Consider the following 25669-nt stretch of genomic DNA (forward strand, 5'->3'; position numbering starts at 1 on the left):
AACGGTTTCTCTGCATTTGACCCATCCTAGTGTTCGGAGCAGTGGGCTGCCATTATGTACGGCGCCCGGGAAGCAGTGTAGGGAACGGTGCCTTGCTCAGGGACACCTCGGTAGCACTTGGTCTTTCCGGGACTTGAACTGGTGACCTTCCAGCTGCCAAGCCAAGTCCCTATGGACTTCGCCACCACCGCCCTCAATGTATGATTGCTTGCTCACACTTGAAAGTGCTTGAGGAGAAAACAGGGAAAAGGAAAAAACTGAGAAACCAATATCTGAACGTGATGGCATTCACGCTGTTAAAATAATTCACTGCAGAATTTTTTTTCCCCTCTGAAAGTTCATTTATTAATGCAGCTTTCGTTTTAATTTGTGTCCTTTCAGCTTTTGTGGTAAGAAAAGCGTGATCTATCTGAAACGGTCATGTCACGTGGAAAAGAATTGCATACCTACTTTAAGTGGGAACATGTTTCCTACATTGTCAAATGTTGTGAGCTGGTTTTTTGTTTAATTCCTGTATCACCAAAGTTGCACATTTTTTAATAACTCGATGGCTTACAAAATATATTTTCCAGTCCTATTCTTTTTTTTTACAATCAACGCAGGACATGTTCTGTCTCTGAGCTGAGATATCCTGAATTGCTTGCTTCCAGAAATAGCCTGCAGATCCATTTGAGCTGTTGTTATTGTGCTGCTCTGGCACTTTTAGGACGCGGCCTGGAGGCGTACGACTGTTTCCAATCTGCCTTGATGTACCTACTACCTCTGTGAGTTTCTCTCTCGCTGATTGTCTGTGATTGAAAGCTGAGAAGGACTTTGTTTCGAGCCAAGTATTGGCTTGCTTCAGGGGAAAAAAGACAACCAAGCCCTCAATCAGAGAGAACACAGACCTCTGCAAACACACCAACTAACTTCCTGGCACTGATGCAGAACTATTCAATTAAGGCTGCGGCCCCACGAGGACGAAAACGGCTAAACGCATAGGATTAACGCAAACGCAATCGCAAACGGCTTCCGTCCACATGCAATAATTATCCGGATAGTGTCTGTCCACACGAGACCGCTCCGTTTAGCTCCAACCGCTGGAGAAGCTGCAGTACATATGCAGGAGCCTCTACGTGGCGCTGTAACTTCCTCCACAAAAGCAGCGAAGAAGCGTGGTTGTCAGGGTTGCCCTTCTGTTTATTCTCCGCGGTGGGGGCCGAGGGAACCGGGCAGAGTTTTTCGCGTGTATTAAAGTTGAAATCTTCCGGACAAAATTATAAAAGTGCCGGTCAAAGGTCTTCTTTGTTATTTATTGAGCTTTCAAACAAATGAATAACGACTCTATATAATATAATGATAAAATACACGGAGCCTCTCTTTTTCCTCCCTCTCTTCGGACAGCGTCAGTGTCTGTCTCATGCAGCAGCTGATCCAGTAATGAGTGACCAGGCCGACAGTAAAAAATAAACATATTTATAACTAGTTTAGGGAGTTTGAGAGGTAATTAAAATAGCTAAGGGTGATGATCTGACTTGAAGTGTGTGTTTTGCTGCAGCGGGAGGAGCTGTAGGTGAGCACAGCTGCGTGTCTCCGTCCTGTCAGATTAGACTTCACTCGCGTTTAGGTCCATATCGAGAGAAAGATAAATAATCTGAATTCAGGATGCAGTTTACTTTGACGTGGGGGTGAGCAGCAGAGGTGGGGAGAGGCGGGGCTATTGCCTCATCATTATTGCTGTAGATGTTGCACAAACAACTGTAGCATGGTCAATAGCGTCCGGAGCACGATAGCAACTCTGCGATCCGCCATTGTTGTTGTTGTTGTTGGTGGCGAAACACTTCAGCACTGGCGCGGGGTAAACGGAGGTGAGCAGAAGAGGTGGGGAGAGGCGGGGCTATTGCGCAATCACTATCAGTGATCTGAAAATGTCCGTATAGGGCGCACACACGGAGCTGTTTGACCCCCCAGAGAGTGGCGTATGCATTTCTATCCACCTTGGGACCCGTTGTCGTTTCCTCAGTCGTTTAGTGCCATATTCGGTCGTCCTCGTGTGGCCGAACGGTCTATATGACACTAAACAGTAACGCAAACGACCGAATTCATCCTCGTGGGGCCGCAGCCTAAATCTCATACTATACACACAGTGTTTTCTCCTGTGAGGGAGCCTCAACCACACTCTTCCACCCTCGCTGTTTGCATAGGGAAATGGTCCGTGAAATGGCTTTGATGGAATCAACTACTATTAAGACAAATACATCTTTCACAGCAGTTGATGGACTGATTGATGGAGCTGTGTCTGATGATGAAGGATTAAGGCTCGGCTTGTTTCAGACAGGAGAAGATGTGTTAACTTGTCTTGTTGTGATCTTTAATAGTTCTTGGTGTGAGTTTCTGAGGGTCTTAATATGCCAATATTGTTTGGCGTAAGTTTGTGTGCTTCTACAGTATCTTCCACAAGGGGGCACCAAACTGCCACATGTTCTGCATCTCTCCTCCCTCTCCATCCTCTCTGCTGTAGACATCAACAAACACACTTTTTTTTAAAACTCACTGAAGGATGACCGACAATGCGGCAGCAACAGTGTCCTGGATGCACAGCCAGGGTGGAAGGTGGTGCACGTTTTGATCAATGCAACTGTTGTTTTAGCATAACAAGGCTGGCCGACAAACCCCCCTGACCCACACCAACCTCAACACCTTTCATTAACCTCAAAACCCAAATCCATCCAACTGGACCAGTCACAGCAACTTGCTGCCGATGCTGGCGGTCACACGCCTCTGCACAGCAGCATAATGGGCCCCCGCACAATTGGGGGGGGGGGGGGGCACGTAACCAACAAAAAAATCACCGTCCTTCCAAGAGGCCGGCCGCCTGCAAGTTACCAGCAGCACCGCTCGTCCCTGTTTGTCTGCACTCACTAAAAGGAAAGAATGTTTTCCCCCACAACATGGCTGTGTGGGGATTAAGGGCCCTTTCTGAGTGGCCCCGGGTCGTGCGGCAGATGTTAGCCAGGATAGCGCTGGTTGCCGTGCCGACAGTGAGCCGGCGGGATCGGCCCGCCCAGACGACGTTAAGCTTATGTACATGTGCACGGGAGAGGGTGAGGGGCCCGTCACACATTGGTGGGAAATGTGTCACAGCGGTCACACACTAAACTCATCTACACTGTCTCTGATCGTCATCACACAGAAAGAGCTTCTCGCGGCTGATGGTGGTTTTTATTTATGTATGTGTGACATCAAGGCAGGTAGCAAGTGAGAGTTGTTTAGGCCTACTAGTATCTGATTGGTGCTTGGACGTATTCATTAATAAATGGAGTGCATTAGCACTTTCCCAGTCTTTGACAAGTCAGCATTCACACATGTTCATGCAGAGGTAGAGGCTGCCACATGGCTCAGGGAAACTAACATTCACACACCAACAGTCATGTCAATTTGGGGTTAATTATCTTGCCCAAGGACACATCGACTTCTGATTGGAGGACGATCATGTGTTATGTCCAAATTATTTGTATTCATTGCTCACTCGGACCACTTTACATACTTTAAAAACATAAACGTGTCTTGTCTGATCAGCTTTAGTGCAGTCTGTAAGGTGTGAATGTAACAATGGCAACACGTGGGCTTTTAAACAGGCAGTTGCACTTCATCCGTCAAAATCACTTCCCTCTCTCAGATGATTTTAATAGGAGATGTTGTTTTAACTGCTCTCAAGTGCTTGTCACACAGAGCCTCTAATGAAGATGACTTACTGTACAGATGGCTTTATGGGTGATTAAGTCTTTGGGCATGACTCCGCTGTGTTAAAAGTATTGATTCAACTTGGCAGCATTGCAAGAAACAAGAGTAAGAAATCAGATCACAGCAGCTAAGGTATTCTCCCTTTGACTAATGAAGTATGATTGATAGGTTGTACATTGATGGGTGAGAGAGCATTGAATACAAGAAACTAAGGAGAATGTGTTGGCTGAAATACATTTCTAAGTTATTTATATCGTGTTTTTTTTCTTTTTTCTTCTTCACCATTCGTCTAAATTGTAGGTGCAGGGTTAGGCTGTATGGTCGTTTGATGTGAAAGACGAGCCGGTTCTCTTCACGTCAGACAGGTCTATCTGCAGGGTGAATGTGTTTAACACGGGGGCCCAGTGCAGGCCCCTGTGGTACTTGTAACCGTCAGGCTCAATGGAAAGAGGATACAGCGTCTGACAAGACATGACTTGACCCAGCGGTAGAGGCAGAGCCCTACTATTGTCCTGAATACACAGCAGACATCAGCGTTGGAGAATTCCCCCTTCTTCCGTGTGTGTGTGTGTGTGTGTGTGTGTGTGTGTGTGTGTGTGTGTGTGTGTGTGTGTGTGTGTGTGTGTGTGTGTGTGTGTGTGTGTGTGTGTGTGTGTGTGTGTGTGTGTGTGTGTGTGTGTGTGTGTGTGTGTGTGTGTGTGTGTGTGTGTGTGTGTGTGTGTGTGTGTGTGTGTGTGTGTGTGTGTGTGTGTGTGTGTGTGTGTGTGTGTGTGTGTGTGTGTGTGACAAAGTGAAGGTAACAAGGAACTTCTTCGGGGCGAACGTCTAAGTCTGGACAGACCAGTTCCACAATGACTGTACTCTCAAAGGAAGAATATTGGGCAGGGCTGTTTTCATGCACACCTGTGTGTTTGGGCTTTCTGACAGATGGAGAATAGCCAGATGGGTGTTTGTATTTGTGTGTGTGTGTGTGTGTGTGTGTGTGTGTGTACTGTACAAGCATGCAAATGTGCGTATTTGGTTCTTCAGCTCAGCTGGTTTTGATAGTAAAGAGGACTTAACACTTAAAGGCAATCAGCAGCATGTGTTCTGTTATTGCAATTGGTTTAACGGTAGTAAGCAATGAGGAGCACTGAATCCGTTCCTGCCTGTGCTGTGACTGTGGAAACTGTGTTATCAAAACATTACATGTAGGTTAGCATGAGGTTATTACACTCGTAACATGTCTATGCAGAGACAATGTAGCTATCTGGATAATCCTCGTATAGCTTTCACTGAACAGGTTTGATGAAACTAATTTATTCGGTTGAGATAGTTCTTGTGAAATATGTTCACTCTGTGTTTTACTGGCTATCCAGTTCATGTGTTAAATCCCACATCTCTTTTTCCAACATGGCTACTTATGTTTCTGTTGGTTTACAGTAATCGCACATACTATTCAAACCACTAAACATGTCTCCTCTCATGTTACCAGTAATAGGATGAAGTTAAGGTTTTATCCAGAGAAAATTAGGGTTATCGATTTGTTCTGAAACGAGTTGACCGACAGAAGATAAATGTTACTTGTTGTAAAATATCTAACATTTGCAACTTCTCAAATTAAATGTTTTGCTTTTTTAATGCCTTGAGAATTTTTGACTATACAAAAAAATGTGTCCTGCACATTTTAAGTGATTGTTAGCCACTGTCATAAACATATTTTAAATCACCATTAACTCCAATGCAGTCCCCGAAAGACGAACATTGTACGTTTGACAACCCAACTTCCTAACTTAAGGTCATATTACCCTCACGAAGTGTGATAGACAACTGCCAATCTGAGAGTAGACTCTGGAACTTATTGACTTGAGCGTACTGCAGCGGAGGGAGATATGACACTGGTGTCCATCTCTGAGGTCACCGCAGAGGGAACAAACTTCTTGGTCTGAGCGCTCTGTGCCATGTCAACCTGTCAAAGAGGGGGGGGGGGGGGGACGCACTGCCTGCTGAGAGATGTCCAAGGTGTCATGGCCTCATCTGAGAGGTGACGGACAGCATGTGTGTGAGTGTGTGACGGGCAAATAAAACCCCTGAGAAGTCTAGGGGACGTTCATCGTGACCTTTCGTTTAGCCAGGGTCCATCTCGCCCTGTGCATCTGACAGCAACTTTCAAAAGAACCTTACTTCCTGAGCCATTGACAGGTGTGTGTGTGTGTGTGTGTGTGTGTGTGTGTGTGTGTGTGTGTGTGTGTGTGTGTGTGTGTGTGTGTGTGTGTGTGTGTGTGTGTGTGTGTGTGTGTGTGTGTGTGTGTGTGTGTGTGTGTGTGTGTGTGTGTGTGTGTGTGTGTGTGTGTGTGTGTGTGTGTGTGTGTGTGTGTGTGTGTGTGTGTGTGTGTGTGTGTGTGTGTGTGTGTGTGTGTGTGTGTGTGTGTGTGTGTGTGTGTGTGTGTGTGAATTTTGTTTACGTTACAAAAAAACGTCCCAAGTTGGGATCGATAAAGTATATCTTATCTTATGAATCGCCTGACCTTGGGTATAGTCTGATGTTGAGTGGAAAATAAAATGCATCGACAAAGGTAGACACGTTACCGAGCAGATGCTGCAACAGTTGGCATTAAAGTGTGTGTGCAGGTTTTAGTAGGAACAGTGTCGAGTGCACAATAAGCCTCTTTCAAGCTGGAATTAAAAACGTCACAATATAGAAGTAGACAACGAGGTTATTCTGGGGTTGGATTAGCACTATGGGATTGGATCATGAAAAATAAGCTCAACACAATCACAGTCTACACCTCTTCAATTGAACCACTGAGTGGACTGAGTTCAATACCCTTTTCTTGACTGTAAAACAATCCACTTTTAACCGTAATATCCCCGTCATGTGACCACAGTGGGATGTCCACTAAACGAACGTTTAATTCTTCTTCTGGCCAAATCTGTTTTAAATGTCTAGTTTCTGGGCTATATATTCAGTCTGTTTCGTGCATGTGTCTGTCCACAATTCCTTCAGCGTATTTGTTTGTGTGTTTACCTTTTGTATACGCGCGTGTGTGCTCAGGAGGTGAGGGTCGAACAACATGCCACCAAACGGCTTTAAAAGAACAACATAAACAAAAACCACCGCGGTCAGTGTGACACGCGTCACCTTCGCTGTGGCGGGGGACGACACCGGAGAGCCTCAGAGTCCCCGAGAATCCCTTTGAAGTCGGCCAGATATTGTGCCGCTGCCCTGGAAGTATTGTCTGTCCTGCCCTTGGGCGTTGTTTTAGTGAACCACTTGCCAGGATTAGGCCTATTAGCTGAACAGGGAAAGACAACCATCGCAGGTTTAGTGGTCTGAATGTGGGAATCTTGGATTGTTATTACATTTTGCCAACATTTTTGTCTTTCCCAACACGTTTCCTGCCTAATCATGACCTGATTCCTCACTAAACGTCTCTTTTTCTCCGTCTTTCCCGGCCCCTCAGTCATTACTGCCGCTGTGTTTGCGTTTCTGCTCCAGGCGTTGGGTAAATACCTCTGCTGGAGTAGATTCCCCCCCCCCACCTTCCTCCCTCCATTACCTCCTCTAATGACGTTTACACATCTGCTTAGAAGAGCTTCCACTCATCTCTCCGTCACCCTGTGTCCGTCTTTCTCTCCCTCTCTTTGTCACACACTGAGACGGTAAGATTATTACATTCTCCATTATTCGGCTGCTGAATTGATATCCTACTTTCAATGAACTAGTACAAATCAGATTATGTTCACGCTCCCTCCCTCGGTTAACACAAATGTAAACTATTTTCTCTCATTTAAATAAATATATTCACACATTTATGAAAGAAGACGGATGGGAAGAGATACTGTTATTTCAAAGGTCTGCTTTATTGCAGCCACCGTGCTTATCTCGTGGATATGATCTCACTTTTAAGAAGGTAAATAAGCACTTAGCTTTAAGAAATGAAGACCTTCACCAACAGGAAGTTCATATGTAAATATTTGGATAATTGATTTACCATTTTATTCATTTTAGGCAGAACACGTTTTAAGAATTTGAGCAATGGATGCTTCAATGATAGTAAACTGAATCTTTTTTAGTAATGAACTGTCGGATGGATACATAAGGAAGTTTAAAACGCCACATTCAACCAACCATTTTCATGTGCAGCTTTTACTATGTTCTAACATTGAAATACATCACAATGAACACTTACATTGAGAACATTTGAATCCAAATAGAAAATATTATTACATTTCTTCCCTATAGAGTTTTTCAGAATTCTTTCATGGACTGATCATTTTTGTAAGTTTTTCAATTGAGCGTTTTTAAGTTTGCAGTTTTTAAGTGTTCATTATGGGGCAAAGGTCTCGTTTGGTCCATTTCTTCTGGACACGTGAACTCTTCAACTCCTCACCTGCACATGCCCTCCAAACCTAGACATGTGCGTGCTCCAGTGCGCACACACACACACACACACACACACACACACACACACACACACACACACACACACACACACACACACACACACACACACACACACACACACAGACACACACCATGTATACATCACTTCAGGGGACATTACATTGACTTACATGCATTTCCTGGAGACTTATCCTAACCTTAACCATAACCAACACATGCCTAACCCTAACCCTTACCCTAATCCTAACCCTAACCAAGTCTTCACCCTAAAATTAATGATCCCCCTTATGGGGACCTCCAATTTGTCCCCATAAGGGAGGCGAGTCCCCACACGTGACTGTGTAAACAGATGTAGGTCCCCACAAGTATAGTAATGCTAGACCACACACACACACACACACTTCCACACACACTCATCACTCGCTAAAGAGACTTGCCCAACGGTCATGTCACTTGAGCTCCATTTTCCTGCTGATGGACATGTAAAACACACACACACACACACACACACACACACACACACACACACACACACACACACACACACACACACACACACACACACACACACACACACACACACACACACACATGCAAACAGAGTGACTGTACCTGTCACCTCTGTTGAATACCTCATTTTATTCCTCCTGTCAATCACCTCTAGTCTTCTTTTGCCGACAGCTGAATAGGCTCCTGTGGGACTCTGTAATGTGTGTGTGTGTGTGTGTTAGTGTTTGTGTGTGTTGATGTAAGTGTGTGAAAGAAAGCCTGCTCCCTGGCGCCACTTTGCCCAGCCTCCACTGTCCCGCACCAAACTCCTTGTCTTGTAATGGGACAGTTGATAAGGTGTGCGTGTGTGTGTGCGTATGTGTGTGTGTGCGTGTGTGTGTGCGCGTTTGTGCGTGTGTGCGTGTGCTTTGCCGGCAGGCTTCACAGCACTTACTAACTCTGAAGAAAATAGTTTTCGGTCTGTCCCCTCTTCTTCTCTTCTCAGCGGGTCGAGTTCAGTACCGCCTTAGGTCCTTGACAGAATCACTGGAGGAGAGTGACTGAGAGACGGACAGACTGTGGGGAAGAGAGGACAAGTTGACAAGAACATGACTAAGCCCCACGAGTTAGGCGTAGACTTTACAATGTGTATTACCCCACAGTGCACCACAGAACAATGTGTGTATGGCCGGTTGACAGCTTTCTCCCCTTTTTGGTGAAATGATTGTCCAATCAGAGCTCAGAAGGTCAGATTAAAGGGGAACGTCATCTTCCTCCAGTCATTTGTAAAAAGTAATCACTGAAAAAAGGTTGCAAGCGTATCATTTGTACAAATCCAAAATCCACATTTCCCTTGTTGCATTTGTATAGCCAGTGGATATAGAATAGTAAAGAAAAAGCTCATGTATTATACGGAGTTGTTTTTGTATCATGCTTTCATTATAGGAGTTTCTAAAGTGTCAACGAAAGACTCATCAACAGGAACTGATTAGAAATACTTCTAATATTGCCTTTTTGCTATAATGTAAACAAATAATAATAATAATACATTTATTTTGGGGGGAGCCTTTCATAACACCCAAGGACACCTTACAGGGTTACAGATTTACAATTTACAATTTTACCTTACAAATTAAAACAGTGGATTTAGCGAAGTATCAGCCGGGGTAAGACAAGACAAACAACAGGAAATGGACTACAAAAAGACACAAAAGGACACAAAAGGACACAAAAGCACACAAAAGGACACAAAAGGACACAAAAGCACACAGGGTACAGATTATAAAGAAAATGACTGTCGGATGCGTCGTGGCAGGGTGTTCCAGAGTCTGGGAGCCGAGCAGCTGAAAGCTCGAGCACCCATGGTTTTGAGGCGAGAGCTTGGGACGGTGAGAAGTCCTACGGACGAAGAGCGGAGGGTGCGGGAGGATATAAATACAGGCTAACATGAGTATCCATCAAACACATCGAGGCACATTATAATATTAAAGGAGTCAAGAAATATATGTTGCGCTTTCCAAATTTTGTGACGAGGTTTTTAACCTAATTGCACGAGTGAAGAACACTTGTTATGTTTGCAGTATTATCAGTATAAGGTTATTGTAATAAGACATGCCTTTAATCTGTCCTCTCAGAGGTCACATCCTTCCTGTTATATCCATGAGACTGCTTCCAGGGATTTGACTCTTTGTTTTATCCGGGGTTTCCCTCCTCATTATCTCACTGCTTCTTCAGAGGCATGCTGTTTTCAGAGTTTGTCCACCTTTCTTTGCTCTGATATGACACTGGAAGCTGGAGGACTTCTCCCTCAAGGATACACTGAAGATAAGAGTGTGTGTGAGTGTGTGCACCGTTTCATATGTATGTAAATGTGTGCATGTGTACATTTCCTCAGGTATCACACGGTTCAAAGATAGGAGAGTTGTGTGTGTGCCTCTCCATGCATACGTTTGTGACCGACTCACATATCAGAAGTTTTAAAGATTGGACTTCAGTGCCTGAGTGTGTTTACTGAATACCTGAGTGTATGTGTATATGCAGTCAGACTGAGACTTGGCAGCAACTCCTCGGCACCTCAGATTAGAAAATATGTCACAATTACACACTCGCACTCGACCTATCTCTCTCTCTATATATAGATATCTTCTGGTTGCTTTGTATGTTCTCCATGTTCGCCGAGTTTCTCTCCGAGAGCCAAAACTAGACCAGGCAGTAGCCGAGAGAGTGTCTGCAAGAGATAAAGGGGGGGGGGGTAAGACTTAGAGAGATGAGACAATAAAGAGTAGAGTAAAAACTGCAAGACAGAAAGCAAAAATCAGACATTCTGAAATAATGTCTTTTAAAAAAGACGAGACAAAGAATAAGGAGAGTACAAATGGGTGGAAAGAGAGCGAAGGCTTGCAGTCGGGGTCAGGAAGCTTAATGCATTTCTAATAGGAGGAACCTCAGGAAAACATGGGGGACAAGAAAGAAGAGAGAAAAAGATAACAAGCACGGGACAAGAAGGTAGAGGGATGATAAGTGAAGGCAGACAGAAGAGGAAAACGGAAGTTAAAACTGACACATCTACAGCCAGGAGGAGTGTGTGTTTGAGATGTGTAATGACGGTGTGTGTGTGTGTGTGTGTGTGTGTGTGTGTGTGTGTGTGTGTGTGTGTGTGTGTGTGTGTGTGTGTGTGTGTGTGTTGTGTGTGTGTGTGTGTGTGTGTGTGTGTGTGTGTGTGTGTGTGTGTGTGTGTGTGTGTGTGTGTGTGTGTGTGTGTGTGTGTGTGTGTGTGTGTGTGTGTGTGTGTGTGTGTGTGTGTGTGTGTGTGTGTGTGTGTGTGTGTGTGTGTGTGTGTGTGTGTGTGTGTGTGTGTGTGTGTGTGTGTGTGGTGTGTGTGGCAGCTGAGAAAGAGGCTGTGATGGCCTTGTGTCAGTCACCCTACGGCAGCTCTTTAACCCTGTAATTGACCACATCACTCTTTTGGAACCACTGCACTGGCTGACAGCTGTGTGTGTGTGTGTGTGTGTGTGTGTGAAAAAAGAGAGTGCATACCTGTGAGAAAGGATTCTTGAGATGTCAAACTAAATGTCTGTGAACCTGCCTTCATTTCGGCCTTCTCTCTCTCTCTCTCTCTCTCTCTCTCTCTCTCTCTCTCTCTCTCTGTCTTGTTTCAGTGGAGCTCCAGATCTGCACCGTGGTCGTTCAGACCCTCGGGTGATGGCCAAACTTGAACTCATGTATTAATGACCTCACATCTGTAGCAACGTAAGCTACATTACTGTAAGTACCCAACAGTTACCCACCAACCACTGGTTCATGATGCTTGACATCTCTCTTTGGCACACAAGTGTGTATTTTGTTTTTTCTTATGATTTCTGACTTCTGATTCTATTTGGTTCTGATAATGCTGTTTTCCAAAAAAGACTAATATAACGTCGGAGGAGACATGATGTCCGCCTCCCGTTTAATAGGTCAAATTTGTTGCAAACAGTGATGCTGGATGGATTCTGATGGTGTTATTATACTATATATATTGTAAAAAGGTCAGACATTTCATTCCTCCACCAGGGAGAGGATGTGGAAAGGTCATCAGTGAGATTCAAACCTTCCCTGTAGCCGGTCCTGTTCTCTCCATGTTTACACTCAGAGCACACTGTCTGTTAGCCTTTATAACTGTCTGTTGAAGTTGTGGGTGCTGAGAGCGGCATGGCTGCTAGCCAGCTATCAAAGAAAGACTTCCATTGTTTCTCTGTCACTCTGAAGGTCTTAGGTATTAGTCCAACATTAATATTTACTATAAGTTCTGTCGCTGGCACACAAACAGGCACACACACCTATCCAAGCACACTCATACAAAGCGACTTTCTTGTTGTTTATCTACACACACACGCACGCACACACACACGCACGCACGCACGCACGCACGCACACACACACACACACACACACACACACACACACACACACACACACACACACACACACACACACACACACACACACACACACACACACACTCTCTCTCTCTCTCTCTCTGACACCCGGAGGGCAGAGGGAAAGAAGAGCATAGAGAGAAGCAGAGAGCAGACAAGGTCGTAGTTCCTGTGGACTGTCTTTGAAAGAGGAGTCGTGTGTTTTACCTCCTCTCCTTTGATGTTAAAGCAGCCTCTTTACTAGAGTAAAGACAGCATACAATAACCTAGACCCCCCCTCACCCCTCACACAGAGCTCTGTACACCCCCACAAAGCTCTGCGGGGGCACAGGTAACCCACAGCAACCTCAGCCAGAAATCAGAATGAGTGTGGCAGCTGTCCAGGACCTGTGTGTGTGTGTGTGTGTGTGTGTGTGTGTGTGTACACGTGTGTGTGTGTACACGTGTGTGTACACGTGTGTGTGTGTACACGTGTGTGTGTGTGTGTGTGTGTGTGTGTGTGTGTGTGTGTGTGTGTGTGTGTGTGTGTGTGTGTGTGTGTGTGTGTGTGTGTGTGTGTGTGTGTGTGTGTGTGTGTGTGTGTGTGTGTGTGTGTGTGTGTGTGTGTGTGTGTGTGTGTGTGTGTGTGTGTCACACGGATTGTGTGTGCATGTCATCTTTTGAGGGTAGTCACTATACCTGTCTTGTAGCTTTCAGCAAAGTGTTTTTATAACACCTGATGCCAAAGTAAATATTGCTAAATCTCAGGTGATCCTATTCACAGCGATATGTATGTGATTAACATACTGCTCATTTGTAAGTAGCAGTGATAAGTATTTGATATACTACTGTACTCCAATGGAAGTTGTCATGGAACAAATCCCTTCATGTTATTTGTGGACTCTTAGTAAAGTGTGCAAAATTGAACATGAACAGCAAGATATTGGTTCATCGCCATTCTTTAGAAACTTGTCGGGCGTTGACTGTATGAACGGCAGGATCTCACAGAGGAGTGAGTGGCTGTTTCTAGCCCTTGTGTGTTCGTTAGGGAAAGGAAAGGTCGATTTTAATTCATAGAGCAAATTTTGCTCAAAGTTAACTTGATATGTGCTAGATTCAACATACAGAGTAATTTACATAAGATTATAATAAGTAAACAAAAAAAAGAGAAATAAATGTATTAGAAAAAACATTAAAAAAAAACATTCGACACAGCCTCAAACAGAAAGACACACAAATACAGTGACCAAATGTAAGAGAAAAGGCTGTGACACACCCCCGGTCATCAGGTAGTTTGTTCCAGAGATCAGCACCAAAATAAAAGTTTCACCATCTGCTTTTTATTCTGGGAACAGTTCAAAAAAGGGTGGTAGCCAACCATTCATAACTTGTTTTTAATGCATTCATGAAGTTAAAGGTGCGGTAGGTACGTTTCAGAAACCAGCTCGAGTGCACTAGAATTTGAAAGTACACAGCCGAAAGGAATCCGCCCCTTCCTTCAGACTTCCTTACAGAGCACCTCCTCCAACACACATGAACGCACAATGCACGCCCAATGACGGCACGCCCAATGAGGTTGTACTTTTTACAGTACCACGGCTTCCACAAATGACATTTTTTTTATAGATTTTTTGTCAAAGCACTTCAGATATTCATTGCTATCGGGATGTTAAGAGCATTCCATGGAATATAACAAAAAGTGTATCTCGAGCCGGTTTCTGAAACTTACCTACCCCACCTTTAATGCTGGAGCGATACATGTTTGCGTGGCTTTGCATGTACACAGACTAGAGTGGGAAGTCATTAAAGAAATATGCTGATGTGTTGGGTGGGACAGAATAGAAGATCAACAGAAATGGACTGATCTTAAGTCACCATTTAGCTTCATTCAATTTAAGAACACCTCATCCTGAACAAACCCTCTCTTTGTTGATGTCTCACCTTCTCTCTCTGTTTCCTGACCTGACACTCATGTGGCCACAAGGCTCATGGACACACACATCATTCCTGTCCACCACACACTCACCTATTTACTCCTGTTTTTCTGTATCAATGTCAGCCCCCCTTGTTTTCTTTTCTTTTGCCGTAAATTCCCTAAAACCCCGACAGCAGAACAAGGTCTCAAGAACCTATAGGTTAGCCAGACGGGCAATAACTAAAGGAAAGCTGCCTGAAATGAGGTTCTACCTCCAAAAGGGCTGACTGGTTATGAGAGGATAAAAGAATCCTCTTATGTCGGTAAACTCATTACGCCGCCGCTGCCAAGCCAAGCTAGCCCCAGCGTTTCCATGGCAGCCGGTGTTATCTGTGTGTATTTTTGTTGGGACTTGTAGTTTTGGGGTTTGAGTGTCAAAATGAGATTTTTTTTTCACACCATGAGGTGCAGAGGGGAGAGATAAGAGAGAGTCCCCTCTCAGCGTTAACGAGAGAAAGTAAGAGAGAGAGAGAGAGAGAGCATTAGCTGCACAGATAGAGAAATGAATGGTCCACACAGCAGTACTGCTCCACCTTTAGCTGCCTTTTACAGACAGTCTGTGCTTCTGTGTCCTTCCCATGTAGCATGTGGTTAACTTAGTGGCATTTTTTTAAAGATCTACCGCTACATAACAATATCAAAATGTATCTTTTCTTAATGTGGCAAAAAACTTCACACACACAATCGAGAAAAATGTGTTAAAGGATGGGTTTGTTTTGGTAAAATAAACTTCTTTACAGTTTCCCAAAACCTGAACTCAAACCTCAGAAAGTGTCTTAATTAATGCAGTTTAAAGAAAATGTTGAATCGGAAATTTGCCTAAGCTAACCCAGTTACTGTTCGTATAAGATAAGATAAGATAGTACTTTATTGATCCCAATTAGGGAAATGTTTGCGTTGTAGCAGCATAAAAAGACATGGTATTGTACAATAACAATTCAAAGACTAGAAATAAACAAGAAAGTGCCAAATATACATGTTGAATTTAACAAGGTATTATATATACATAAATATATGACGGATGGAATATGAAATATTGAACAGATTATATAAATGTACAATGTGGTTTTATTCCAAGAGAAACTATGGAGCAGATGACGATGATATGGGATCTAAGAAATGCTAGGCTTATCTTCCCATTATTATAACTGTAGCATATAGAACATAAAAAAGATAGATAAAGTCAAGCTAACTACAAGTGACTATTGGTAAAATTGAGAATCTACTTAAAACCACATTTTGTTCACTTCACTATATTTGTATTTAACCTTTATTCAACCAGATAAAAAGCATTGAGATAAAATGTCATTTACAATTCTGACCTGGCCAAGAAGGCAGCAACGTTACACATAACACAGACATATAAAATACAGAGAACACAACTAAGTAAACAAAAAAACGACGAAAAGCAGTCACTACATTTTGCACATTTGGGACAGTATAAGAAAGGTACTACTTATTACTGCAAGAGCAGCTGGTGGTAAGGACCTCGGACAACTTCAATTTAAAACAGGCTATAGGTACAAGTCCCGTCAGTTTAAGGCGTGATTGAAGGTCATTCCAAGACCAAGGACCATAATGAAAAGACTCCTTTTTGCCAGCCTCAGTCTGCACGGCAGGTACCTGGAACCGTATCCAGGCACTGGGTCTGAGGTTGTAAGAGTCACAAACTGGGGCAAATCTGGCACATATGTACAGTGGAAGCTTTCCTAAAATGGCTTTATACATTAATAAAAACCAATGCTGCATCCTACGCATAGTAAGTGAGGACCATCCAGTTAGGCTATACAGTTTGCAAATATGAGTCCTATAGGGTGCATTTGATATATATCGCAGTGCAGCATGGTAGAGTGGGTCAAGTTTGGCCAAAACAGTGGGACAGGCAAATCTATAGATTGTATCACCGTAGTCCAGCTGGGACAGGAATAAGCCAGAGACCAACCTTTTACGGGAAGAAGTTGAAAAACAACATTTAAGTCTTTCAAGGAAGCCAAGAGTGCATTTCAATTTCTTTGTTAGAACTTCAATATGGTGTTTGAAGTTCAGATTTCTGTCCAACCAAAAGCCCAAATATGTGTATGTATCGACAAACTCTACGAAGACACCATCAAGGGTGTCAATGGAAAGTCAAGAGGACGCTGACTTGGGAGCAAAGAGCATTGCTTTCGTTTTCTCACTGTTCAATAGCAGTTTCGAATCAATAAGTGCATGCTGTAGCGTGATAAAATCAGTTTTTAAATTGGAAATGGCCATATCCAGAGAAGGAGCACATGAGTATACAATAGTGTCATTAGCATACATATGATGACTGCATCTGATTACAAATATTGTTTACATATAATAAAAAGAGCAAGGGCCCCAAAATAGAGCCCTGTGGAACTCCCTATACACTATTATGTTTCTGTGTTTTACTGGAGAAAATATGTATTTCTTAAAATGTCTACTGATAATTGTAACACTTCAAGAATTTGTACAAGAAGTAGTCGCAGTAGTTCGAGTTAAAGTACAATGATTAATAGCAGCAATAGTTTACTTTACTGGGATCCTCGTAAACAGTAGTATGAGCATTGGCTATTCTACCTGGGGTCTGTAATGCTTTAACAAGTGTAGTTGTGGTAATTCATGCAGTAGAATCGGTTATTCAGTAATATTCTGTACAACATGTTATACTTATAAAGCAACAGTTGTAATACCAGTTGTAATTGATTTGGTATTGATTCCACAGTAGGAAATTCTTCCCTATCACTGAAACATCATAAGCTGTTCAATACTCTCCTACCACTCACACAGTCAGATCAAAATACGTCATCCACATTCAATAACAAACCATCAATAAACCCCACAGAAGAAGCTAAAGCCCCCAGGAACAGAAGTTAACAGACTGTAGAATAAAATGTGTAATAAAGACGGAGGGAGCTGTGTTCATTAGCTGATTTGAGAAATGCTGCCTGCTTTGTCTCAGCTGTCGGCTCCAAAGTGTGTGTCCGTCACCGCTCACCTGTGGCGTGTGAATGAAGCTGCAAACGTGGCTGCCGTGACCTCGTCTCAGTGTCAGTCTGAGTTCATGTGCATGTCTGTCTGCCTTTCTGTAAACTTGTTTTTAGGTCAAAATGTGCAGTCTTACCTGTAGAGTAACACCTACTGACATTCTATCGCACTAGTTATGCAGGTTCAGGAAGTGCTGCTCCAAAATATGCAAAAAGGTGTTATTTGAAACACTGTAAGGAAAGCACTAAAATACTACTGTGTCACTCAAAAATGTGTTCAAAGGGAACAAAAGGATAATCATGGATCAACTTATCTCTCTTTTCTTTCATTAATACAATCTGATAATTTGTGTTCCCATTACCAATACTGTTGTACGTAATTACTAGAGTTGAATCCTAGGAGAAAGAATTCTATGTATTGATTTCTACACCTTATCAGCACTATACAGAGGCAAAACATCAATCTAAAGTATGCACAACATAGGATACTCTCATCAAATGTATATATGAGAAACAAATCTAAAGCTTACTGAACTTCTGTCAATTACATTATTGTAACAGGTTAAAGTGCAACGTTACTATGTCTCGAACACTGTTAACTAGTCCTGTTCACATTTACAGGCTTTTGAAACTGAGAAGCTGCAGCATTTATTTATTTCCAGGCTTAAGTAACACTGGATTGCACTTGTATCTGGCCATTTTCACACAGAAGTACTTCAACCATGTGACATTTTACTTCATCTACTCTCATTCACTTATGTCACATGAAGGATAGAGCAGCATGTGTGCAGGTTTCGTCATGTTTCACCTTTTTATATGTCGGTTTTAATGTGAGTAAATATTCAGCACTGATGATTACAAACCTTTGTGTTAACATCTGGTCATTTGAGGATCTTTTCAACCTTCACCGTTAACACGTGTTCTCTCAGAGAGATCGGTGCTTTGTCGTCTCTAATATTCATTGTACTACCTCCTATAGAAAATGGCAGATTTTGCCAGGTAGAAGCCGCCTGTCATCCGTCTGTGCATGTGTGCCTTCATGCATACTTTGTTTGACCCTTAGGCCTATTTATGTCAATCTATTATGTTGCCTCGTCAAGATATGCATCTGTGGTTGTGTTTGGCTCTTTCTTCTTCTTTCATCTGTGCTGTTTCTCACCGTCCCTCCCTGCAGACTCGGGTTACACTCCTCCATCAGATGGCGTTTTGCCTGGCTGAGCTGCACTTGTGGTCCACCAAGAGCTCACTCCAAGTCAAAGGTAGCACTTATCAGCATGTTCAATCTGTCTCTATCGTCCTCTCTCTGTGTCTTTCTCTCCTCTCTCCGTCTTGCTCTTGCTCTCTCTGTCATCACTCACTTTGTTTTCACACCTTCTCCCCACCTCACCTGTATCTACTCTATCAATCTAACTCTCAGTCAACACCAATTCTCACTCTTGTCTTTTTCCACTTTCTCTTTGCTCTCTAGAAAAATTGTTCTGTGTGTGTTGCATTAAACATGACATTCTTTATGTTGTTTTTACCACATTACCACGTTGTATGTTGTTTAAAGTGTGATTGGTTAGCATAACCACAAGCAACTAGTTAGGGTTAGCCCCTAACCTAACCCTAACAACGAGACCACACACATGGACTAATGTTGACAAAGGCATGCAACCGTTCCACACCTGTTGACAAGGAAACAATAAACATGTGTTCAACTTGTGTAGCAATGAGTGCTGCAGGGGAGCATGTTTGGATCAAGTATAAAACTATCATTAGCAAAAAAAAACTATACATTAAGATTACAAGCTAATCTTTAATTAAAATCAGATTTATTGGCAAATGTTTTTCTCTACTCTTGATGTACTCAAACAGTAATAAACATACAACTAAAGGACATCAGAGCTTAAAGGGGACCTATCATGCAAAATGCACTTTTATACGTCTTTTATACATGAATACGTGTCCCCGGTGTGTCAGGGAACTCACCAAGTGTCAGAAAATACAACCCTCTCTCTTTTCCTCCATACCCAAATCTCTAAAAACGGGGCTGCAACGGATCTGATACAGATTTGAAATATCTCTGACGTCAGAAACAAGGAACTCCGCCTATATGGGCAACTCTCCACCTATCAGGAGGAGACAGCCACGGCCATTGCTGTTCGAAAGCGCTGGAGACGCTGTAGTACATATGCCAGGCCTGTAGGTCTCACAGATTCAGCCCTTGCAAAAACAGGGCTGGAATACAGCAAATGGAGCCAAATGAGGCATGGCTCAAATGCAGGATCTGTTTGGTATTTTGAAAAAAAAACTTCGCAGACATGTTTTATATAGGTATGGCCCTACAATATATTATTCAAATATAGCATGATAGGTCCACTTTAACGTAAGAAACTTAAAGCCAAAAGCAGAGATAATGTGCGCTACAGATTTATTTTCATTTTCAAACGTATTATTCAGATCCAACCAACACTACCTGGAAAGCCGTCAGAAGACTTCATAATATTACATTTTTAGGAATATACAGCAGTATTTGCCTCGGTCCTCTTGAAGAGTGGTGTGTATGATTCATATATTTAAGATTATATTCAAGAAGAACAGCTACTTTAGCATGAGCAATTTTATTTCCTTTCAACACGAACAGTAATAACAGGGATGCAAACTTGTCACCTTTCAGCGAAATTTTGAATCCAAAATAGGTCGTGTGTGTGATTCATGTAGATCTGCAATACAAATATTTTTGGGGTATGGGATGGGGGGGGGGGGGGTCTGAGTAACCCGGAGTAATCTGCGGCCGCGATGATGGTCTAGCTTCAGCAGCTACATTACCTACGGGTGCGTTCGTTAATATTAACTGTGTGGTCCGGAGTCACTGTGGCACAGACTGGACCGCTGGTGAACAGCTGTTAAAACGGGCCGTTCAGGTGTTCAGAGCAGAGCTCCCTGTCGGAGCGGCAGAGCGTGATGTGCACTGAAAAGGGTTTCTGTCGCAATATTATCGTTGAGCTGGCTAGCTAGCATACATTGTCACTATCTGCTAACGTTAGCTTTAGCCTTCGTTTTCTAATAGTTTTTTTTCATAGGCTATAAACAGAGGTGGTATAAGTATAGATCTTGTGCTTGAGTAAAAGTAGAAGTACTCAGATATTGTACTAGAGTAAAAGTAGAAGTACTCAGATCTTGTGCTTGAGTAAAAGTAGAAGCACTCAGATATTGTACTTGATTACAAGTAGAAGTACTCAGATATTATACTAGAGTAAAAGTAGAAGTACTTAGATCTTGTACTTTAGTAAAAGTATAAATACTCAAATTTTGTACTCAGGTTTGAGTCAAAGTAGAAGTACCCGAGTGTAGGAACAATCCTGCAATCAAAATGTTCCTCAAATAAAAGTACAAAAGTATTATCATCAAAATATAGTTAAAGTAGCGACATTAAAAGTAGAAGTACTCGGATCTTGTACTTGAGTAAAAGTAGAAGTACTCAGGTACCAAGTACCAAGTACCAGAGTGTAGGAATACTCTGTTACAGTAAAAGTCCTGCATTCAAAATGTTCCTCAAGTAAAAGTATACAAGTATTATCATCAACATATAGTGAAAGTAGCGACAGTAAAAGTAGTCGTTGTGCAGATTGGTCCATGTCAGAATAATATATATGATATGTTTTATAATGATTGATCATGAAAGTGTTCTCAAAGCTGGTAAAGGTGCAGCTAGTCTGAATGACTTTGTAGACTGCAGGGTAGCTTGTGGATTTACTCCAGGTGGAACTAAAGTCTGATTCAACACTTGATTATATTTCACATCATTCATCCACATCTGTAAAGTAACTAAAGGTATTAATACATGTAGTGGCGTAAAGGTACACCATTTACCTCTGAACTGTAGAGGAGAAGAAGAACAAAGTAGCAAGACATTGAATTACTTAAATAAAGTACAAGTATCTCAAAATTGTACCCAAGTATAGTACTTGAGTTTATGAACTTAGTCACTTTACACCACTGGCTATAAAGATAGAAAGACTAAGCCTTGCACAGAGGCATGAAAATACATTTTCAAAATGCTCAACAGTGCTGCCAAAATTATAAACTGACTGCTACACAATTAAAATAAATGCTTTTATATATTTCTATTAGATGTGACTCTTTAGCGTTTCTGTTATTATTAACACTGCTGCTTTAGTTGTTCTGACTGTTAAATCCTCTGTTATTCTTAATTTTAAAGCCGATATTCCGTGGGGTGGGGGGGGTCGGATCCTTGTCACCTTTTTCATACCTGATGAGTTTGCATCCCTGAATAAAGACACATACTTAAATAACATATTGTGTGCAAATTGCTCAGTTATGGTAATTTAATGCCACACACCACATACATCACCATCGTGCAGACATTGAGAAACAATACCGGCCAGCAATGTCCCTGTGAGGAAGAGTGTGGCGTAAGTTTGACTTGTCTTCAGTTTTTCTGCGTCTTTCCGCCCGCCACCTATCAGTCCATCTCTTCTGTCAGACGGGAATGCTCTGTTTCTCCATTTTCTTGTTTTCTCCTTCCTTTCATTCTGTCTTGTCTTTCACAGTCTGCTGAGCCTTAGACCCAGATAGTGTCTCTCAGTGGCAGACTGTGTGTGTGTTTGTGTACACAAAGGTACATCCCAGGTGATGGTGACATATCCTTATTTGTTTGTTTTCTCCCGCTGTGTGTGTCTTGTGCTATCTTGGAAATAAATGTGGAGGGATACATCTGCGCGGAGAGGCCTGGTCACTGAGGTGTGACGCTCCCTATCACCACCGTGCTTACATCATATACATCCACCTCAAAAACAATCATATGGATTCCTAAAAGCAGCATCTGCTGCTCAATGCTAGGAAACAAATATTTTCTATTTGTATGTCCTACATGCGTCCATCACGTCTGGACAGCTGCACACCAAAGCAGACATCTATTACAACTATAAGGTTTTCTAATGTTGGACATTAAGCAGCCTCACAGAAAACCACAACTATAATGTAAAAGAAGGGTTTTGTTTGTTCTTACTTCCACAGGAAACTAGTTTAGCTTTAGGATTAGTTTAGACACTAGAATTTCAGTTAGACGTTGGTTTACGAGCAGTTTGACATTTGACTTTCACTGTGGAAATTGAAAACACAAATATGATTTTGAGTATGTTGAAAGCCAATGAAAGTTTAATATTCAACTTCCAGAAGTGTGATATCAAAATGGTACGGCTCCAGTGCATATACACTTAGCATGGACTTCCTCCACCTGTAATATATATCTTATTGACTCTCGTACATTCATTTATATCAAATAAAAAGTATCTGCACTCTCATAGATTCATGTTTCTTCAATTAGGAAGAAGTAGATAGATTTGTCATTTAGTTGTTTTTACTTAGTAAGTGAACAAACCATATCAGATGGTAATTATCTTTCAAGACGCTTTTTATATGTCTTAAAAGATGTCAGTCAAACGAATTGAGTTCGGCCTAACTTCACACAGACTGAGACATCATGCTTTCAACGCAAGTGCTTTCCTTTAAATGCTTTAGTCATTGTTTCATAGACAAAAAGTGTCAGGCTGATATTGGCAGATACTCAAGGTTACAAAATCACTATCCTTGTCAGAATTGGAAAAAGTGTCATCAAGCCATTAGTTATAGTGGTGAGTGTGTTTGTGTGTGTGCCATCAGCTGTCCTGTTGTAGAGTGTGACCTGGCCTCAGGAGCAGCAGCAGTGCAGCGATAAAGAAACGATGTGTTGTGCGAATCTGAGTCTGGCTGCTTATGGTTCTGGGCCTGCAGGAATAACACTGACAAAAAGGCTCCGCCTCAGCAGTTTGTGTGTGTGTGTGTGTGGTGTGTGTGGTGTGTGTGTGTGTGTGTGGTGTGTGTGTGTGTGGTGTGTGTGTGTGTGTGTGTTGTGTGTGTGTGTGTGTGTGTGTGTGTGTGTGTGTGTGTGTGTGTGTGGTGTGTGTGTGTGTGTGTGTGTGTGTGTGTGTGTGTGTCTACTAGTGTGTGTGCCTGCTATGTGTGTGTTGCTCATATGTTTTCCGTATCTGCCTGCTGTGTGTGTCGACTTTTTAATGTATATGTTGCATGTGTGTAAATCAGTCTGTCCCTCAGGTGGGATGGGTTAAGGCACACTCCTGTCTTTATTAATACCCCTCTGCCTCCCCCTCCATCCTGGGCTCGGACCCCCCCTTGGCCCCCCCCCCTCCCCCCCCCCCCCCCCCCTCACAGGGTCTTATCTAAACTGTGGTGCTGGCAGACGGGACAGGCCACTGGCTGATAGCGATTGTTTATCCCACGGTGCGAAATTGCTGATCTGTCTTCTGCTTTTCCCTGACAGCTAGATGTTCATCTCCCTCTCTCCCTCTCTCTCTCCCTCTCCCCCCCCCCCCTACAGATACAGATATTGGCACCTATCAGTACTACGATAAAGGAGAGCCAGGTAAATAGTGTTTATATTGGATGTCTGTTTGTGTTTAAGATAAGTTGCATTTGTCTTGTTTTTGGAATGTATGTGATTCCTTATATATGAAGAAGGGCTTTCTGCTGCCTCCCACGCTGCCATAAGCTGAACACACACACAGACGCACAAATTATTGCTCCTGCGCATTTTAAAGTCTTGCCACAGATACACTTGTCCACACAGAGGCTATTAGTATGTAGGATTTGCACCCTAAAGCCCTATATACACACACACACACACACACACACACACACACACACACACACACACACACACACACACACACACACACACACACACACACACACACACACACACACACACACACACACACACACATACGTGCACGTTATTAGGCCTCCCTGTTCTATCTCTCACACTCCCTATGTTGCTGTTGACCCGGGGTCTTTGCCACACAGCGATATGGAAACTAAACTGTTGACTTCGTCTAGATCACATAGCAAGAGGCCCATGTAGTCCGGCCTCATATTGCCTCGGCCTATAGGCTTCCCTTACATCAGGAAGTGCTCACATCGCTCGGATCGCTCCCCGCGGCCCGAGCACCGGTAGGGTCGAGCTGTCTCTTAGTTTGCTTTTTTTGACTTTGTGTGTAGTCATTTTCTTCGTGAAAAATTATGCATCTTGAAGCCTTTTGAGATTTCCACCGAGCGACCTGTGAAAGGTAGCAAATCAGACTGTCATCATCGGTTTGAAAGACCTTGAAAATGAAACTCGGCGGACTTCATTTGTACTGATAATCGGCAAGTCAAGCATATTCAAATAGATAGATAGATAGAACTATTGTCATTACGTAGTACAGGTACCATGTAACGAAATGGTTCTCTGCATTTGACCCATCCTAGTGTTAGGAGCAGTGGGCTGCCATTATGTACGGCGCCCGGGGGGCAGTGTAGGGAACGACGGTGCCTTGCTCAGGGACACCTCGGTAGCACTTGGTCTTTCCGGTGACTTGAAACTGGTGACCTTCCAGCTGCCAAGCCAAGTCCCTATGGACTTCGCCACCACGCCCAAATAACTCTTAACTTGGCACTCTTCAATTATAGCTAAAATAATGTGTCTTCCTTTTTATATACAAGGATTAGTACATTTTTAAATAAAGTATGGGTTCAATATTGGGTTATTACTATCTATTTTCCTTTAAAAAAAAAAATACTAGAAATGTGTAATCTGCATCATTATTCCTATATAGGTAGTATGACAAACATGTTAGCTAACAGCAGTGGAGGACTGGCCATCGGGACGTTTGGGACGAATGCCGAAGTGGGTCGGTCGGACGATGTAGGCCGGTCGGATAAGTCACTAGCACCCCCCCGTTGACAGTTTACTAGTGGTACCGAAGTGGGCCGGTCGAGATGCCCGGGGCTGATTTTAGTCCCAGTCGCCCCTGGCTAACAGGATCATGTGTCTGGACGATTCATGACTCTTTAAAACTTTTCACCAAAACAGTGAAATGTGAGCCATAAAAGCAAAACAATGTGCTCAAAGACTGTCACTAAAAGCAACACTTTTCATTATCTGATCCATTCTTTAAATAAAATATTGATGTGAGGTGCTTTAAGGTGTATCATGCATATCTGTAAGAGTGCATAACCCCCTCTCTTGCTTTCCTTCTCTCTCTTAAAGACATTACATCCCTCTGTCATGTCTCTTCTTCCCCATCAACTCAATTTAAAACATGTTAGTGTTTCTTTCTAGTGACGTCTTCATGCTTTTGCTTTTGTCTCAAATGTCCCGCCTTTCTTT

At 42.8% G+C, this 25669-nt stretch overlaps 1 protein-coding gene across 4 annotated transcripts in view; it reads left to right on the top strand.

Annotated features, from left to right (window-relative positions):
- The window catches only part of wdpcp (WD repeat containing planar cell polarity effector), a 99102-nt gene that overhangs the window by 4201 nt on the left and 69232 nt on the right, over positions 1–25669 (top strand). For 3 of the 4 annotated variants that reach the window (XR_011644435.1, XM_071205577.1, XM_034100782.2), the window contains 2 exons: positions 18632–18716; positions 23840–23884. Coding sequence is in view for 3 of the 4 variants with exons in the window: in XM_071205577.1 (XP_071061678.1) it covers positions 18632–18716; positions 23840–23884 (130 nt within the window). In the remaining variant the exon portion in view is untranslated. Of the gene's footprint in view, positions 1–11757; positions 11864–18631; positions 18717–23839; positions 23885–25669 lie in introns of all 4 variants that reach the window. The other variant, XM_034100783.2, reaches the window with a different exon arrangement.

This window comes from Pseudochaenichthys georgianus, chromosome 15 (assembly GCF_902827115.2).
Source record: "Pseudochaenichthys georgianus chromosome 15, fPseGeo1.2, whole genome shotgun sequence".
Taxonomy (NCBI): domain Eukaryota; kingdom Metazoa; phylum Chordata; class Actinopteri; order Perciformes; family Channichthyidae; genus Pseudochaenichthys; species Pseudochaenichthys georgianus.